Source organism: Heterodontus francisci, chromosome 32, assembly GCF_036365525.1.
Source record: "Heterodontus francisci isolate sHetFra1 chromosome 32, sHetFra1.hap1, whole genome shotgun sequence".
In the NCBI taxonomy this organism is placed as follows: Eukaryota; Metazoa; Chordata; class Chondrichthyes; order Heterodontiformes; family Heterodontidae; genus Heterodontus; species Heterodontus francisci.
This window is the reverse complement of record NC_090402.1, coordinates 52729872-52749399: the sequence shown is the minus strand read 5'-3', so window position 1 is coordinate 52749399 and position 19528 is coordinate 52729872. Positions and strand designations below refer to the sequence as shown.

The 19528-nt window shown below is 44.5% G+C and overlaps 1 protein-coding gene across 2 annotated transcripts in view; it reads left to right on the top strand.

The window, feature by feature from the left end:
• Nucleotides 1-18565, top strand: part of tmem203 (transmembrane protein 203) — a 97052-nt gene extending 78487 nt beyond the window's left edge. The window contains exon 4 of one of the 2 annotated variants that reach the window (XM_068012811.1): nt 15173-18565. In XM_068012811.1, coding sequence (XP_067868912.1) covers nt 15173-15235 — 63 coding nt within the window. In that variant the 3' untranslated portion in view covers nt 15236-18565. Of the gene's footprint in view, nt 1-13972; nt 14690-15172 lie in introns of those variants that run through there. The other variant, XM_068012810.1, reaches the window with a different exon arrangement.
• The last annotated feature ends 963 nt before the right edge of the window (nt 18566-19528 follow it).

The window sequence follows — 19528 nt, the reverse complement described above, 5'->3', positions numbered from 1 at the left end:
GGCCTTTTGTCACTTGATGATAGAGACTCAAATGTGATGGATTTTTACCTTAAAAAGTAGCCCTCTGGAGAGAGAAGGGAAATCAGCCAAAGACCACAGAAAGCCAGTTCCAGCCAGAGGCTGAGAGATACGGTCCAGCTAAGCAAGCGAACACTGCTGACTAACAACTTGAACAACCATTGCAGCAGAAAAAATTGCAACATTACTATTAAACTCTCCATCTGTGAAAGTAAACCAGATTCACATCACACCAACTTTGGGCTGAGTTTTAACCACAGAAGACTACAACACTTCAACTCCAAAACAAGAAAAATTCAGGCCTGCAACAGCATTATAAAATTTCCTCCCGAAAGAAACTATGAAGGTTCTTTAAGCAACGGACTCTTGTATAGTAATTTGGACTTTAGATTCCATTTTACCTTTTTCTCTCTATCTATTGTGTATGCATGTGTGTGAATGCGTGTATGGGTGAGGTTGGGACCATTTTGAGAATTGTTTAAAATAGTTTTTTTTTAACCTGTCTTTTGTTTATTTGACCCTTTTAAAAAAATACTTGGACTAACACCCCATTTTTAACAAAATATTATTGCCGTCAGTTGCGGGGTGAGAAGTGGAAGTTACCCATGCCACCTGTCTGTAACACAGCTCCAGAATTAGGCATGCTCCAAGATGAGGGGTGGAAAGAGAAAACACTGCAAGAAATGCAGCCAGTCCTGGGATATTTCACTCAAAGTGTTTTACTGTACTTAGAATGACCATTTTGAAAATAAGGACTTGGGTGTCCCTAAGTTACAGGTTTCACTGTAGTTTTGAACCCTGCATCATCAGAAAAGATTTTTATTTGAAGACCATGCCACACAATTGAACTGCTCAGAAAATATCTTTGAATGTAGATAAAAACAGACATTAACTGTAGCTGTGTTTTGTACAATTAATGCTGTTGGCCCCATCCATGTTGTATTGTTGGATATTGAATGAGGTCAGCATACTCAATAATAAATTCCTTGATGCCAAAGGATGATTTAGAAAAAACACACTATTTCCTGCCCTGATCACAAAAGCAATAAATGGAGTTCCTATCCAAATACTTCGGGCATGCTCACTGATCAGATTCACTACATTTGAGCTCAAAACTTGCCAATTGATAACCAAGGCTCTGATAGGTTCTCTCAAAATCCTCATTGTAGCTCTTAATCAATTGGTGTAAGGGCTGTGGCCAGTTGATGAATTTAAGTTATTTTATATACAAGATTGCAGAGCTCTGAGATGCAGAGGGATCTGGGTGTCCTAGTGCATGAATTGCAAAAGGTTAGTATACAGGTTCAGCAGGTTATTAGGAAAGCTAATAGAACTTTATCGTTTATTACAAGGGGAATTGAATACAAAAGTAGGGAGGTTATGCTTCAGTTGCATGATAACAGGAAACTGTTTACATAGGAATTACAACACGGAAACGGGATATTTTGCACATGAGCAGCAGTCCTAATCCTGTGTACCTACTGTCTTCCCATATCTCTTTATTCTCCTTGCTTTTAACAACCTATCTAAGCTATGCTTCAATCACTAACTCTGCTAGTGCATTTTTAGAACATAAGAACAAAAGAAATAGCAGGAGTAGGTCATTCAGCTCTTCAAGACCCCTTCGCAATTAAATGAGATCATGGCATCTTCACCATTTTCCTGCACTATCCCCGTATCCTTTGATGTTTTTAATATATAGAAAACTATTGATCTCAGTGTTGAACATACTGGTCTCCCTATTTAAGGTAGCAGTTGGAAGCAGTTCAGGGAAGGTTTACTAGACTAATACTTGAATGAGCAGGTTGTCTTAAGAGGAAAGGTTGGACAGGCTGGGCTTGTATCCGCTGGGGTTTAGGAGAGTAAGAGGCGACTTGATTGAAACATATAAGATCCTGAGGGGTCTTGACTGGGTGGATGTGGAAAGGATGTCCCCCTTGTGGGAGAATCGAGAACTAGGGGTTACTGTTTAAAAATAAGGGGTCGCCCATTTAAGACAGAGATGAGAATTAATTTTTTTTCTCTGAGGGTCCGTGAGTCATTGGAACTCTTTTCCTCAAAAGACAGCGGAAGCAGAAACTTTGAATATTTTTAAGGCAGAGGTAGATAGATTCTTGTTAAGCAAGGGGGTGAAAGGTTATCAGGGGGTAGGCAGGAATGTAGAGCCGAGGTTACAATCAGATTAGCCATGACCTTATTGAATGGCAGAGTAGGCGCGAAGGGCCATGTGGCCTACTCCAGCTCCTAATTCGTATGCAGGTAAGACAGCAACAGAGTTGAGGCTTCAGAAACTTAATCCACAATGCCATCTATTGGCCAGAGCCTGCAATTACATGATAACAGACAACTGTTTACATGGAAATTACAACATGGAAATGGGACATTTTTCACATGAGCAGTAGTGCTAATCCTATGTGCCTGCTTTCTTCCCCTATCCCTTTATTCCCCTTGCTCACCCACTATTTAAAAAGGGAGGTAAAGAGAAAGCAAGGAATTCCAGACCAGTCAGCCTGACGTCAGTAGTGAGGAAAATTTTAGAGTCCATTATCAAAGATTTTATAGTAGAGCACTTGGAGAACAGTGGTAGAATCGGACAGAGTCAGCGTGGATTTACGAAAGGGAAATCATGCTTGACAAATCTACTAGAATTCTTCGAGGATGTAACTAGTAGAGTCGATGAGGGGGAGCCAGTGGATGTGGTTTATTTGAACTTTCAGAAGGCTTTCGACAAAGTCCCACATAAGAGATTAGCGTGTAAAATTAAAGCGCATGGGATTGGGGGGGTTGTGTATTGCGATGGATAGAAAATTGGTTGGCGGACAGGAAACAAAGAGTAGGGATAAATGGGTCCTTTTCCAAATGGCAGGCATTGACTTGTGGGGTACCACAGGGATCGGTGTTAGGACCCCAGCTATTCACAATATACATTAATGATTTAGATGAGGGAACTAAATGTAATATCTCCAAATTTGCAGATGACACAAAGCTAGATGGGACGGTGAGTTGTGAGGAGGATGCAGAGAGGCTTTAGGGTGATTTGGACAAGTTGAGTGAGTGGGCAAATGCATGGCAGATGCAGTATAATGTGGATAAATGTGAGGTTATCCACTTTGGTAGCAAAAACTGGAAGGCAGATTATTATCTGAATGGCGATAACCTGAGAGAGGGGAATATGCAGCGAGACCTGGGTGTTCTCATACACCAGTCGCTGAAGGTAAGCATGCAGGTGCAACAGGCGGTAAAAATAGCAAATGGTATGTTGGCCTTCATAGCGAGAGGATTCGAGTACAGGAGCAGGGATGTCTTGCTGCAATTATACTGGGCCTTGGTGAGGCCACACCTGGAATATTGTGTGCAGTTTTGGTCTCCTTATCTGAGGAAGGATGTTCTTGCTATAGAGGGAGTGCAGCGAAGGTTTACCAGACTGATTCCTGGGATGGCGGGACTGACGTATGACGAGTGATTGAGTCGGTTAGGATTATATTTGCTGGAATTCAGAAGAGTGAGTGGGGATCTCATAGAAACCTATAAAATTCTAACAGGACTTGACAGGGTAGATGCAGGAAGGATGATCCTGATGTCTATGGATACGAGGTAAACCTTTCAGGACTGAGATGAGGGGAAATTTCTTCACCCAGAGAGTGGTGAGCCTGTGGAATTCGTTACCACAGAAAGCAGTTGAGGCCAAAACATTGTATGTTTTCAAGAAGGAGTTAGATATAGCTCTTGGGTCTAAAGGGATCAAAGGGTATGGGGCGAAAGCTGGAACAGGCTACTAAGTTGGTTGATCAGCCATGATCATAATGAATGGTGGAACAGGCTCGAAGGACCGAGTGGCCTACTCCTACTCCTATTTTTTCTATGTTTTAACAACCTATCTAACCGATGCTTCAATCACTAACTCTGCTAGTGCATTTTTAGAACATAAGAATAAAAGAAATAGCAGGAGTAGGCCATTCAGCTTGTCGAGCCCCCTCCGCCATTCATGAGATCATGGTTGATCTTCCACTTCAACGCCATTTTCCTGCACTATCCCCATAACCCTTGATATTTTTAATATGTAGAAATCTATTGATCTCAGTCTTGAACATACTCAACGACTGAACCTCCACAGCCCTCTGGGGCAGAGAATTCCAAGGATTCACCACCCACTGAGGGAAGAAATTCCTCCTTATTTCAGTTCTAAATGGCCTGCTCCTTATTCTGAGTCTGTGTCCCCTGGTTCTAGACTCCCCAGCCAGGGGAAACACCTTTCCTGCATCTACCCTGTCGAGCCCTGTAAGAATTTTGTATATTTGAATGAGATTTTTATTTTATTTAGGTGTACAAAATCATGAGAGGTATAGACAGGGTGGACAGCAAGAGGCTTTTTCCCAGAGTAGGGGTTTCAATTACTAGAGGACACGAGTTCAAAGTGAAAGGGGAAATGTTTAGGGGGGATATGCGTGGAAAGTTCTTTACACAGAGGGTGGTGGGCACCTGGAACGCGTTGCCAGCGGAGGTGGTAGACGCGGGCACGATGGAGTCTTTTAAGATGTATCTAGACAGATACATGAATGGGCAGGAAGAAAAGAGATACAGAACCTAAGAAAATAGGCGACATGTTTAGAGAGAGGATCTGGATCGGCGCAGGCTTGGAGGGCCGAAGGGCCTGTTCCTGTGCTGTAATTATCTTTGTTCTCTTTGTTCTTATACAGCAGTGAAACAGGCCCTTCGGCCCACCGAGTCTGTGCCGACCAAGAACCACCCATTTATACTAACCCTACAGTAATCCCATATTCCCTACCACCTACCTACACTAGGGGCAATTTACAATGGCCAATTTACCTATCACCTGCAAGTCTTTGGCGGTGGGAGGAAACCGGAGCACCCGGCGAAAACCCACACGGTCACAGGGAGAACTTGCAGTACCCAGAATTGAACCCGGGTTCCTGGAGCTGTGAGGCTACGGTACTAACCACTGCGCCACTGTGCTGTCCATATGAGATCATCTCTCATTCTTCTAAACTCCAGAGCATAAAGGCCCAGTCTATTTAATCTTTCCTCATAGGACAACCCCTCCATCCCAGGAACTAGTTTGATTAACTTTCATTGCACTCCTTCTATGGCAAGTATATCTTTCCTTAGGTAAGGAGACCAAAACTGCACACAATACTCCAGGTGCAGTCTCACCAAGGGTCTGTATAATTGCATTAAGACGTATTTCCTATACTCAAATCCCCTTGTAATAAAGGTCAACATGTCATTTGCCGCCTTAATAGCTTGATGTACCTGCATGTTAGCTTTCAGTGACTCATGAAGAAGGACAGTAAAGTCCCTTTTGAAGTTCAGCACTGCCCAGCCTCTCTCCATTTAAGAAATATTCTTTTGTCTTGTCAAATCACCTTAGTCCCCACTGTTGGAACAAAAACAATCCCGGTTTTTCAAGTCTTTGTATTTTCCCATACTAGGCAGATCCTAGTGAATCTGCACTGTACCATTGCATCAACATCTTTCCTGTAGTGTCAAGCCCAAAACAGTACACTGTACTCCAACAGTGATTTTAATAAAGTTTTATGTAAATTATGTATTTTGACTTTTATATTCTATTTTCTGTTTTAATTATAGCCCAAACAAGGTTGCATAACTTAACATTAGAGCTGGGCCGTTCAGGACTGAAATCAGAAAGCACTTCTTCACAGAAAGGGTACTGGAAAGTTGGAACACTGCCCCCACCTTCATCACAAAAGTTGTGGAGGCTGGAGTTCAATTAGAGTCAGAGAGTTATAGAGGTATACAGCACAGAAACAGGCCCTTCAGCCTGACTAACTGTTATAATCCCATTTTCCAGCATATCGCCCGTAGCCTTGTATGCTATGGCTTTACGAGTGCTCATCTAAATACTTCTGAAATGTTGTGAGGGTTCCTGCTTCTACCACCTCCTCAGGCGGTGCGTTCCAGGTTCCAACCACCCTCAGTGAAAAAAGATTTCCTCAAATCCCCTCTAAACCTCCTTCCCCTATGTCTATGTCCCCTGGTTATTGACCCCTCCGCTAAGGGAAAAAGTTTCTTCCTATCTAACCTATCAATACTCTTCATACGTTTGTACACCTCAATCATATCCCCCCTCAGCCTTCTCTGCTCTATGGAAAACAACTCTAGCCTTTTCAGTCTCTCTTCATAGCTGAAATGCTCCAGCCCAGGCAACATCCTGGTGAATCTCCTCTGCACCCTCTCCAGTGCAATCACATCCTTCCTATAGTGTGGTGCCCAGAACTGTACACAGTACTTCAGCTGTGGCCCAACTAGCATTTTATACAGCTCCATCATAACCTCCCTGCTCTTATATTCTATTCCTAGGTTAATAAAGGCAAGTATCCCATATGCCTTCCTGACCACCTTACCTACCTGTGCTGCTGCCTTCAGTGATCTATGGACAAGTACACCAAGATCCCTCTGACCCTCTGTACTTCCTAGGATCCGACCATCCATTGTATATTCCCTTGCCTTGTTAGTCCTCCCAAAATGAATCACCTCACACTTCTCAGGATTAAATTCCATTTGCCACTGCTCCGCCCATCTTACCAGCCCATCTATATCGTCCTGTAATCTAAGGCTTTCCTCCTCCCTATTTAAGGCACCACCAATTTTCACGTCATCTGCGAACTTACTGATCATACCTCCTATATTCACGTCTAAATCATTAATTTACACTACAAACAGCAAGGGTCCCAGCACCGATCCCTGCGGTACACCACTGGTCACAGGCTTCCACTCGCAAAAACAACCCTCGACCATCACCCTCTGCCTCCTGCCACTAAGCCAATTTTGGATCCAATTTGCCAAATTACCCTGGATCCCATGGGCTCTTACCACCTTAACCAATCTCCCATTTGGGACTTTATCAAAAGCCTTAGTGAACTCCATGTAGACTACATCAACTGCTTTACCCTCATCTACACATCTAGTCAACGCCTTGAAAAATTCAATCAAGTTAGTTAGACATGATCTCCCCCTGACAAAGCCATGCTGACTGTCCCTGATTAATCCCTGCCTCTCCAAGTGGAGATTAATCCTGTCCCTCAGAATTTTTTCCAATAGTTTCCCAACCACTGATGTTAGACTCACCGGCCTGTAATTACCTGGTTTATCCCTGCTACCCTTCTTAAATAATGGTACCACATTTGCTGTCCTCCAATACTCTGGTACCTCTCCTGTGGCCAGAAAGGATTTGAAAATTTGTGTCAGAGCCCCTGCTATCTCCTCCTTTGCCTCACATAACAGCCTGGGAGACATCTCATCTGGACCTGGGGATTTATCCACTTTTAAGCTCGCTAAAACAGCTAATACTTCCTCCCTTTCAATGTTAATATGTTCAAGTATATCACATGATCTCTACACCTACATCGTCCTTCTCCATAGTGAACACAGATGAAAAGTAATCATTTAAAACCTCACCTATGTCCTCCGGCTCCTCACACAGATTGCCACTTTGGTCCCTAATGGGCCTTACTCTTTCCATGGTTATCCTTTTGCCCTTAATGTACTTATAAAATGCCTTAGGATTTTCCTTTATCTTGCCGCCAGTGTTTTTTCATGTCCCCTCTTCGCTCTCCTAATTACTTTTTTAAGTAACCCCCCTACACTTTCTATACTCCTCCAGTGCCTCCGCTGTTTTCAGCACACTGAATCTGCCATAAACCTTTTTTTTCTGTATCCAATCCTCTATATCCCTTGACATCCAGAGTTCCCTGGACTTATTGGTCCTATCCTTCACCTGAACGGGTACATGTTGGCTCTGAACTCTCACTATTTCCTCTTTGAATGACTCCCACTGATCTGATGTAGACTTTCCAACAAGTAGCTGCTCACAGTGCACTTTGGCCAGATTCTGTTTTATCATATTGAAATCGGCCTTCCCCCAATTTAGTACCTTTATTTCCGGTCCATCTTTGTCCTTTTCCATAACTACCTTAAATCTTACAGAGTTATGGTCACTATCTCCAAAATGCTCCCCCACTGACACTTCTATCACTTGTCTGGCTTCATTCCCTAGGATTAGGTCCCGTACTGCCCCTTTTCTTGTAGGACTTTCTACGTACTGGCTCAAAAAGCTCTCCTGTAAGCATTTGAAGAATTCCGCCCCCTTTAAGCCTTTTGCACTAAGACTATCCCAGTTAATGTTGGGGAGGTTAGGGAATTGAATTGGTCAATTGAATATTTCAAAGCAGATTGCTGGATGTTTGTTGGGTAAGGGTATTAAGAGTTTTGGAACCAAAGTGGGTAGATGGAGTTAAGATACAGATCAGCCATGAACTAACTCAGTTTCAAAAGTGGGTGGAGGGACTGAAGGGCTTCCTCCTGTTCCTATATAAATAGTTGTGATCTGAACATCAAATAGCCATGAAAACAAGTGGAAGTATTCTCGTGCCTCAGTGCAAGAAAGTCAATCTTTTGTGGCTGGTACTAAAGTGTTAATGTCCCAGTGAACATACTGGTATCCCATGTGAATCCTTATATCCCAGTGAAAGTATTGATCTGCCAGTGGAAATACTCTTCTTCTTTGGCCTCCTTGTCTCGAGAGACAATGGGTAGGCGCCTGGAGGTGGTCAGTGGTTTGTGAAGCAGTGCCTGGAGTGGCTATAAAGGCCGATTCTAGAATGACAGACTCTTCCACAGGCGCTGCAGATAAAATTGGTTGCCGGGGCTGCTACACAGTTGGCTCTCGCCGTGCGCTTCTGTCTTTTTTCCTGCCAACTGCTAAGTCTCTTCGACTCGCCATACTTTAGCCCCGCCTTTATGGCTGCCCGCCATCTCTGGCGATCACTAGCAACTGACTCCCATAACTTGTGATCAATGTCACAGGACTTCATGTCGCGCTTGCAGACATCTTTAAAGCGGAGACATGGACGGCCAGTGGGTCTGATACCAGTGACGAGCTCGCTGTACAATGTGTCCTTGGGGATCCTGCCATCTGCCATGCGGCTCACATGGCCAAGCCATCTGAAGCGCCGCTGGCTCAGTAGGGTGTATATGCTGGGGATGTTGGCCGCCTCGAGGACTTCTGTGTTGGAGATACGGTCCTGCCACCTGATGCCAAGGATTCTCCAGAGGCAGCGAAGATGGAATGAATTGAGACGTTGCTCTTGGCTGACATACGTTGTCCAGGCCTCGCTGCCGTAGAGCAAGGTACTGAGGACACAGGCTTGATACGCTTGGACTTTTGTGTTCCGCGTCAGTGTGCCATTTTCCCACACTCTCTTGGCCAGTCTGGACATAGCAGTGGAAGCCTTTCCCATGCGCTTGTTGATTTCTGCATCGAGAGACAGGTTACTGGTGATAGTTGAGCCTAGGTAGGTGAACTCTTGAACCACTTCCGGATCGTGGTCGCCGATATTGATGGATGGAGCATTTCTGACATCCTGTCCCATGATGTTCGTTTTCTTGAGGCTGATGGTTAGGCCAAATTCGTTGCAGGCAGCCGCAATCCTGTCGATGAGTCTCTGCAGACACTCTTCAGTGTGAGATGTTAATGCAGCATCGTCAGCAAAGAGGAGTTCCTTGATGAGGACTTTCCATACTTCGCTCTTAGACGGGCAAGGTTGAACAACCTGCCATCTGATCTTGTGTGGAGGAAAATTCCTTCTTCTGAAGACATGAACGCATGTGAGAGCAGCAGGGAGAAGAAGATCCAAAACAGTATAGGTGCGAGAACAGAGCCCTGTTTCACGTCACTCAGGATAGGAAAGGGGTCTGATGAGGCGCCGCTATGTTGAATTGTGCCTTTCATATTGTCATGGAATGAGGTGATGATACTTAGTAGCTTTGGTGGACATCTGATCTTTTCTAGTAGTCTGAAGAGACCACATCTGCTGACGAAATCAAAGGCTTTGGTGAGATCTATGAAAGCAATGTAGAGGGGCATCTGTTGTTCGCGGCATTTCTCCTGTAGCTGGCGAAGGGAGCACAACATGTCAATGGTGGATCTCTCTGCTCGAAAGCCACACTGTGCCTCAGGGTAGACACGTTCAGCCAGCTTCTGGAGCCTGTTTAAAGTGACTCGAGCAAAGACTTTCCCCACTATGCTGAGCAGGGAGATTCCACGGTAGTTGTTGCAGTCACTGTGGTCACCCTTGCTCTTATAAAGGGTGATGATATTGGCATTGCGCATGTCCTGTGGTACTGCTCCCTCATCCCAGTACAGGCAAAGCAGTTCGTAAAGTGCTGAAAGTATAGCAGGCTTGGCACTCTAGATTATTTCAGGGGTAATGCCGTCCTTCCCAGGGGCTTTTCCAGTGGCTGGAGAATCAATGGCATCACTGAGTTCCGATTTTGTTGGCTGTTCGTCCAGCTCATCCATGACAGGCAGAGACTGGGCTGCATTGAGAGCGGTCTCAGTGACAACATTTTCCCTGGAGTACAGTTCTAGGTAGTGCTCCACCCAGCGGTCCATTTGCTTGTGTTGGTCAGTGATTGTGTCCCCTGATTTAGATTTGAGGTGGGGCGATCTTCCTGATGGTTGGCCCAAAAGCTCTCTTAATACCATCATACATTCCTCTGATGTTTCCGGTATCGGAGGCCAGCTGAATATGACTGCATAGGTGTTGTCAGAAGTCATTTGCTCAGTGCCTGGCTGTTCTTTGTGCAGCGCTTCTGGCTGCATTAAGTGCTTCAGATGTTAACTCGCTGGGGGCTTTCTTGTAGTTCAACAGTGCAGTGCACTTAGCGGCTATGACAGGTTCCAGCTCTTCAATGTGAGATTGAAACCAGTCTGCATTCCGCTTCACACGTTTGCCATAGGTGGTCATTGCTGAGTCATAGATGGCGCCTCTGATGTGGGCCCATTTTATTTTATTTATTTTATTTTATTTAGAGATACAGCACTGAAACAGGCCCTTCGGCCCAACGAGTCTGTGCCGACCAACAACCACCCATTTATACTAATCCTACATTAACCCCATATTCTCTACCACATCCCCACCATTCTCCTACCACCTACCTACATTAGGGGTAATTTACAATGGCCAATTTACCTATCAACCTGCAAGTCTTTGGAGGTGGGAGGAAACCGGAGCACCCGGCGGAAACCCACACAGACACAGGGAGAACTTGCAAACTCCGCACAGGCAGTACCCAGAATCGAACCCGGGTCGCTGGAGCTGTGAGGCCGCTGTGCTAACCACTGTGCCACTGTGCATCCCCTGTAGGAGTGTTTTGAAGGGCTTTTTCAAGTGAATTCAGAAACTTATGTAACAGCTGTGGTTAAGAAATTCTGCTAGTGTTGATGCGCGGGCGTCCCTTCTGCTTGGAGTGATGCAGCTTCTTTGGTTTGAGTCTAACTTTGCTGCGTACCGGGGAGTGGTCGGTGTCGCAGTCCGCACTGTGGAAGCTGCGTGTGATTTGAACACTGTTTAAAGAGGCTCGCCTTGTGACGATGTGGTCCAGCTGGTGCCAACGACGTGATCTTGGGTGCCTCCAAGAAACCTGGTGACAGGGTTCATGATGAAAGAACGAGTTGGTGATGCAGAGGTTATGCTAGGTACACAACTCAAGCAGTCTCTGTCCATTCTCATTCATCCTTCCAATGCCATAGCGCCCACGGCAGGAGGGCCATGAGTCATGGTCGGCCCCAACCCTGGCATTAAAGTCCCCCAGCAGGAACAGATGTTCGATATTGGGGATGCTACTAATGATATTATGGAGTTCCTCGTAGAACTGGTCTTTAACTTCAGATGGGGAGCAGAGTGTTGGAGCATAGATGCTGAGTAGGTGTACTAGACCAGAAGCGGTGAACAGTCAGATGGACAGTATGCGTTCTGTCATGCTGAGCAAGGAGTTTCTGATGGCGAAGCCCACTCCATGCTGTCTTGGCTCTTCAGGATCCCTACCCTGCCAGAAGAAGGTGTAGTCTTGCTCTCTTAGAGATCTGCTCGCAGGGAGGCGTGTCTCCTGAAGTGCTGCAATGTCCACATTGAGTCTACTGAGCTCGTTGTTAATGAAGGCGGACTTCCGAGAATCGTTGATTTGCGTAGGGTCTTCCGACAGGCCAGGACACACAGTTCTGACGTTCCAGCTTGCAAAACGAAGGGCTGGTACCTTCTTTCCTTTTTTGGTCGTGCTGTTTGGTGCGGTGTTACAGTCCACTTGTCGGGCAATGACCCTGAGCTCCAAGCACCCATGGAAGCAGGTGGACTGTGGCGGGACAGAACCTTACTGACCGGGGACTGCCTGGTTTGAGGCGGGCTGTAGCTGTCCAGTGAGATGCGATAACCTCTCCCACCGACAAAGGCAACCCATGGCGCCCAATCTCTATGCCAATTGAACTGGACTTATAACCCGTAACTGCTGCCTTCCATGTTGTTTTGGTCGCTGTGAGGTGACTATGGAGTGACCTCTCCATGGCGCATGCCTGAGCGGATATATGGAGGTTGTGAGTTGGCCAAGTGTCAAAACCCCCCTCTTGGCCTTCCTGGTGGGGTCCAAAGGAGGGCAGAGCACGATGTTTGGCACCGGTATGGCTGCAGGAACTGCCGGAAACATGCCAAAGGTGACACATGACCGCCTTCAGGGTTCCGCTCCGGATTTTCTGTTAGGGTTTACTCCCTTAGCCTTGGTCTCTCCCGAGATGCCCACAAGGCAGTGATGTTGTTAGGGCCCCTGCTCAGGGATAGGTGGATGTTGGTGGGAGGAGGTGTGCGGGGGGGAGGGGGTGGAGGTAAGGGGGTGTGACGGGGGCTGCAGGGGAAGGGGCTGCGAGGGGGAGGGTGTGCAGGGGAGGGCGGTGCGAGGGGGGAGCTGGGAAGGGGTATCTAGGGTGTTACGATGGCGTCCCCCACATATCGAGCCTCGGTCTTGTCGGCTGCCTGACCTTTGAAGATCATTGAGATCAGGATTGGCAGCTTGATTTCCCTGCCTCCCTTGATGTTGATCCCCTGACTATGGCGGTTCATAACAGTGGTGCTGTTCCTATGATTGCGCAGGGCATCTGGCTGAAAAACCTGAGCGTTGTCACTCAAGCCGTTGATCATGGGCGCGCTGTTGGATCTCAGCAGGCCGCCGCCGCCATCGATCGGAGCCAGCGGCATCGGGAGCTCCAGCTCCATCTTCTCCTGAGCCTCATACCTCAAAAAACACTAATATGAGTTGACGTATCCCAGTGTAAGTACTATATCACAGTGCAAGTGCTGATACTGTGGTGAAGGTCTTGACGTCTCAATGATGGTGTTTCGAATATTCTGTATTTTGGTCAAGTGGAGAGGGGTCGAAGGGCTTCCTTCTTTTCCCTCTCCTTGTTTGACCACAGCTGGTTTAATTCTTTTTCTGAAAATGGATGTACTGGTCAGTTCAATAGGTGTTTGGTTCTTGTTATGATCATAGCAAGTAAGTCATCAATCAGACAGGTTTTCTTGAGTTTGCTAAAGAAATAGGTTAACTTTATTGTGTCTAAACCAAACTAATAAAAATAAATTATGCATCAACTTTCACTCACACACACACACAAGAGGTTTACAAACACACAAATAGATTAGAGTGGGGAAAGGTAGATTGGTTGAGTTAGAGTCCATAGAAAAAAGGGGTATATCGTCTGTGGTGTTTGGTGATTCGGTTGGCTTCTAGCTGAATTCGCTGGTCCTGAGGCTTTTAGTTTGAAGAGGTAGATGATTGGTTGGGCGGGTCTCCTGGAGACAGTGATGCAGATGATTTCCTCCAATGGGGTTTCTGATTGTAGCCGGAGTTTGCAAAGGTGATCAATCAACAGTCAGACTTCGAAGCTTGTAAGCTGAAATGGAAAGAGAGAGAGAGGGACCCCCCCCCCCGCCCCCCCACCCCTCACTTGGGTCTGTAAGTGTCAGAGTTCAGAAGCTTCTCCTTTGCTGCAGTGCTTTCATGTTTTAATATTTTTTGAGGACTTGTGTGCAAAAGTCTGTGGAAATCTGTGGAGCTGCTTGACTTTGTTTTTTTAATGTCAAAAAAGGTCACTGGAAAGACTTGGGACTTACTGGAAGTCACATGTCTTCAGCTAAATAGACAACAGGAGCCTTGGTGATGAGGGGGAGTTGCTTACAGAGAAGTGATATACCAATATAATAAAAGCAAAATACTGCGGATGCTGGAAATCTGAAACAAAAACAAGAAATGCTGGAATCACTCAGCAGGTCTGGCAGCAGCTGTGGAAAGAGAAGCAGAGTTAACGTTTCGGGTCAGTGACCCTTCTTTTATGGTGGTCAAGAGTTGGTTTCATTTTGAATTTGGTTTTGAGTCATTTTGGGGTCAGCCTGCTAAGAGAGAAGCAACCAGCTCATCCTTTTCTCCACTTCTCTGAGAGACCTTGAGAATCCAGTGTGTGATAGCTGAAGCCCCTGATGCCGCATTTCTCCTGGAAAGCTTGCTAGATTAAGCCTTGATGTCTAATGAAGAGAACTGCACTAAAAATATCCCAGTGCCAGCCATCTACATGTATTTGGATGCCAGAATAAAGGGACAACTGATATCATTCCATGTCCTCTCCTTTTCCTTCAAGAATTTAAAAAATACTTGGCCAAATTATTTTTTTGTCATTTTTTTGTAAAGAGATCTCTGCAGAGAAAACCTCAATTTTTTTCTTTAACCAGTGTATGTGCGTGTGTTGGGTTAAGTTAAAAGGAAACTTTCATATTTCAATCTGTGTGTTATGCTTTGCATCTTTACTGAATAAGCCTTGTTTTATAATAAATTGATAAATTTGTTTATTAAAGAAACTTCATTGGTGGATTTTATTTTGAAACAAAAGTAGAGTATATAATTGGCCATATTGGTAACTGGGTAAACATTTAAATATATGTTGTGACCTGTGGAGAAGTGGAACTAGAGAAAAACAATCTACTCCTCCCGCCTCGGTCGTACCAAGGGAAACACAAGCTTAAAACCATGGAAGAAGAGGGGCTTGCCACATGACAGTCACTCAGTAATTCAAACATAGCAGTTAGCAGTATCTCTCTCAGTACTGCTAAAAAGAACAGGTAGTTCCCTTCAACTTCATGGGTCTTGGTTCTTGTTGGGAAATGAGCAGGCATTTCGTCTCCCTCCTCACAAGCCTTGCAATGTCAGATACAAATGAGGTGGCCATCCTAAGTTGCCAGCAAAGTTATTGTTTTTTTTCTAATCTGTTTTTAAAATTTCTTCAAAAAAAATCTAGATCTCCAGTCAGTGGATTAAAGAAAATAATCATTCAACAAAGCAAGTTGGCGTGACATTCTGAAACAAAGAATTTGTGTCTAGTATCCTTTTACTCCATGTAATTAAGGTCTTCCTGAGATTGCATTTGTGATAGTGTGTTTGATATGGAATTATTTAGGATAATTGTTCTTGTGCTACACGTTTCCAGTGCTGAATGAAAACTGAAAATACCCTGCACAGACCCTCTAAAGACAACTATGTTAACCCTCATAACAACAGTGACTACACTTCGATAGTAAAGCACTTTGAAATGTCCAGTAGACGTGAAAGGTGCTATATAAATGGAGGCTCTTTCTGTTTAGTTTAATGAATAGTAGAGGAGATTTGCTAAAGACTTTATGTTGGAATCGCTGTGACCCTTTTAATATAATCTAGGCTGACACTTCAGTGCATTACTGAGGGAGTGTTGCACTGGCAGAGGTGCCCTCTTCATTATCAGATGTTAAATTGAAGTGACATCTTCCCCCTCAGGTGGACGTAAAGAAGAGCAGGCAGGTTCTCCCCAATGGCCTGGCCAATATTCATCCCTCAATAAAGACCACCAAAAACAGGTTAACTGGTCATTTAACTTCTTGTGGATTGTGGGATCTTGCTGTGTATAAATTAACAGCTGCATTTTAACATAAGAAATAGGAGCAGGAGTAGGCCATTTGGCCCCTCAAGCCTGCCCCGCCATTCAATAAGATCATGGCTGATCTGCCCCAGACATCAACTCCTCTTTCGTGCCAGCTTCACATAGCCCTCAACTCCCCGACATTTCAAAAATCTATCTACCTCCTCTTTAAATACTTTCAGTGATCTAGCCTCCACAACTCTCTGGTGTAGAAAATTCCAGACATTCACTACCCTCTGAGAGAAGAAATTCCTTCGCATCTCAATTTTAAATGAGTGTCCCCTTACTCTGTAACTATGTCCTCTAGTTCGAGATTCCCCCACTAGTGGAAACATCTTCTCAACATCTACCTTGTCAAGCCCCCTCAGAATCTTGTATTTTTCAATAAGATCACCCTCATTCTTCTAAACTCTAATGAATAAAGGCCTAAACTGTTTAGCCATTCTTGATAAGTCAACCACTTCATTCCCAGGAATCAGCCCAGTGAATCTCATTTTGCTACATTACAATACTTTTTTTTAAAAAGTTGTTCACTATCCTTAAAACACTTTGAAACACCCTGAGGCCATTAAAGGTGCTATATAAATGCAGGTGTTTCTTTCTCTTGGAGCGAACTGTACTATCTTGAAATACCGAAAGCGTTGGGAGTGCACAGTAGTTTAACCAGCACCTGAAAGAAAGAGCCCAATTAACATTTCAGGTGTAACCCTGTGTCAGAATAGTTGTGTGGAAGAGTTACACCCAGAGCATTAGCCAAGCTACATCACTGCATGTCATGAAACTGAAATGTAATGCTGACCGACCAGCTGCACGTTGTCAGCGGTTTCTATTTGGCCCAATGACGTAGGATTGAGGTCCACCTCGTGGGATGGGTTGCAATTGGAACAGGTGGAGGTCACTCGGGCTCCCTTAAACCTGTTCTGCCATTCAATTAGATTATAGCTGATCTGTATCTTAACTCCATTTACTCACAACAAACACAGGGAGGTAAGATTTTTAGTGACTGTGCTCATTTGACCGATTTCAGGGCTATGGTAGTCTAGTGGTTATCTTACTAGACTGATAAGCCAGTGAATGAGAATTCAGTTCCTATGAAAAAGTCTGGAAAAGACAGTATTGTTCAAAGTTGCCATGAAGTTGTCTGATTGTCTTGGAAAACCAACTGGTTCACGAAAGTCCTTTAGGGAAGGAAACCTGGTTACCCTGTCTGGCCCATACGTGACTCCATCCCACACCATTATGGTTGAGTCATAACTGGGCACTGATGTGGCCTAGCAAGACACTCAGTTGTATCAGATCCACCTTCTATAGGCATCTGGGGACAGACAATAGATGCTGCCCTTGCTAGTGACTCCCACATTGCAAGAATCAGTAAAAACAACTCAAGGGTTCTAGGTGCGATGTTGATGCTATTTTATTGCAACATTTAAATCAGATTGATATTGATATGCTGCAGTTATAACACTCAAAACTAAAGTAGTAATGAATTTGGGAGTCAGATCAGCTTATTATAACAGAAGGAATAAACCACCAGTATTAGATACTTGCACACCCTTTTCACTGTGCACAGGCTGGGGTATAACTCCAGTCTGTAGAGCACCATGACATTGTCATGCCAGTTGAAGCCAAGTCCAAAGGCCATTTATATCATCTTCTACTGTCCTGGCCAACCTTTATCGTTCAACCAAAAACCAATCATTTATATTATCTGCTACATAATGACTGTAACGGCACTTCAAAGGAAGCTTGTTGCTAGTGAGTGAGGAAGGTATTTCACCCCCAAGACAGATAGCATGTTCCCTGTGACCCTTTACTTTTATCCACTGCATTCAGTGTCATTTAATCTGCTGTGTGTATGATGGTTCACATGTGCATGTGTGTCACCACACGCAGCTCACCAACATGCACAACTCCAAGCAACCAACAACATCTTTCAGAGCTGAGGGACCATGGAACCACTGGTTAGCCACTCAAACATGTACTCGTGTACATAGCTTCCTCAAGTGAGTCATTCTCTTCAGTTATTCATGACGTAATCACAAATTTAGACTTTCCATTGTTCATATTTTCAAAAGAAACTTGTTTTTTTATTTTTGTCTCATTGCATGTTATAAAAACAGGTTACAGTAAATACTGTGCAGGGTGTGGATACTGACGTGACCAGTGTGAATACCATATAGGGGTGGAACATAGTACAACCTCCAAGAGTTTATAGCATTCCGGTATATGTAATGTTACTAATAGCATTGGATTGCCAACCAATCTCATTTACGAACCAGAATTGGTAATATTTAAAGAGGAGAAAGGAGGGTGGATAATCTCCATGTAATATAACCCCACCTCTCTTCCCACCAATTTCGTGACTAGAAATCTCTTAATGTGTTGCAGATATTCTAAAGTGGCATGATGATACTCTTACCTCTGTGTCACTAGGTTCAAGCCATATTTAAGACTTGAGCATATTATCTAGGCTGACAGTACACTGCAGTACTGAGGAAGTGCTACGCTGTCAGAACTGCCGTCTTTCAGATGAGATCTTAGACCAGGACCCCATCTGGTTGTTTAACTGATGTAAAAGGTCCAATGGCACGATTTGAAAAGAGCAGTGAGTTCTCCTAATGTCCCAGTCAACCTTTATTGTTCAACCAAAAACAGGTCCTTTATATCATCTGCTACTACCTTTAACTACATAATGACTGTTAACGCACTTCAAAAGAAGTTTGTTGCTAGTGAAGTGCCTTGGGACGTCCTGAGAATGTAAGAGGCTTGAATAAATGCAAGTTCTTTAATTGTCAGTAGCTATTTTACCCTTCTTATTTGGAAACCTGCTGTTTTGGTGCTTCAAATTTTGGTACTTCAGATAGAAGCGTCAGCGGACTCAAAGGGGGAATGAAAGGTCGGGGGCAAAAAAAATATATATGTAGGGAAATCACAGATAGGTGTAGGAATTATAGCGTTGTAATAGTAGGTGATTTTAACTTCCTTAATATTGACTGGGACTGCCTTAGTGCTAAGGGGTCAGATTGGGAAGAATTTGTTAAGTATGTCCAGGATAGTTTTCTGAAGCAGTATGTGGATGGCCCTACTAGAGAAGGGGCTACACTTGACCTCCTCTTAGGAAATGAGGCTGGGCAGGTGGTTGATGTGTCAGTGGGGGAGCACTTTGGGACCAGTGACCATAACTCTATTAGCTTCAAGATAGTTATGGAAAAGGATAGGACTGGTCCTCAGGTTGAAGTCCTAAATTGGGGGAAGGCTAATTTCAAAGGCATCAGACAGGAACTCTCAAAAGTTGAATGGGAGAGGCTGTTTACAGGTAAAGGGACATCTGGCAAGTGGGAAGCTTTTAAAAGTGAGATAGGAAGAGTTCAGGGCCGGAATGTTCCTGTTGGATGGAAGGGCAAGGCTGGCAAGTTTAGGGAACCTTGGTTGATGAGGGATATTGAGGGTCTGGTCAGGATAAAGAAGGAGGCATATATCAGGTATAGGCAGCTGAGATCAAGCGAGTCCCTCGAGGAGAATAAAGGAGGTAGGAGTACACTTAAGAAGGAAATTAGGAGGGCAAAAACGGGCCATGAGATTTCCCTGGCAGATAAGATAATGAAGAATCCTAAAAGATTCTATAAGTATATTAAGAGTAAAAGGGTAGCTAGAGTAAGGAACAGTGTGGTAATCTATGTGTGGAGTCATGGGAAATAGGCG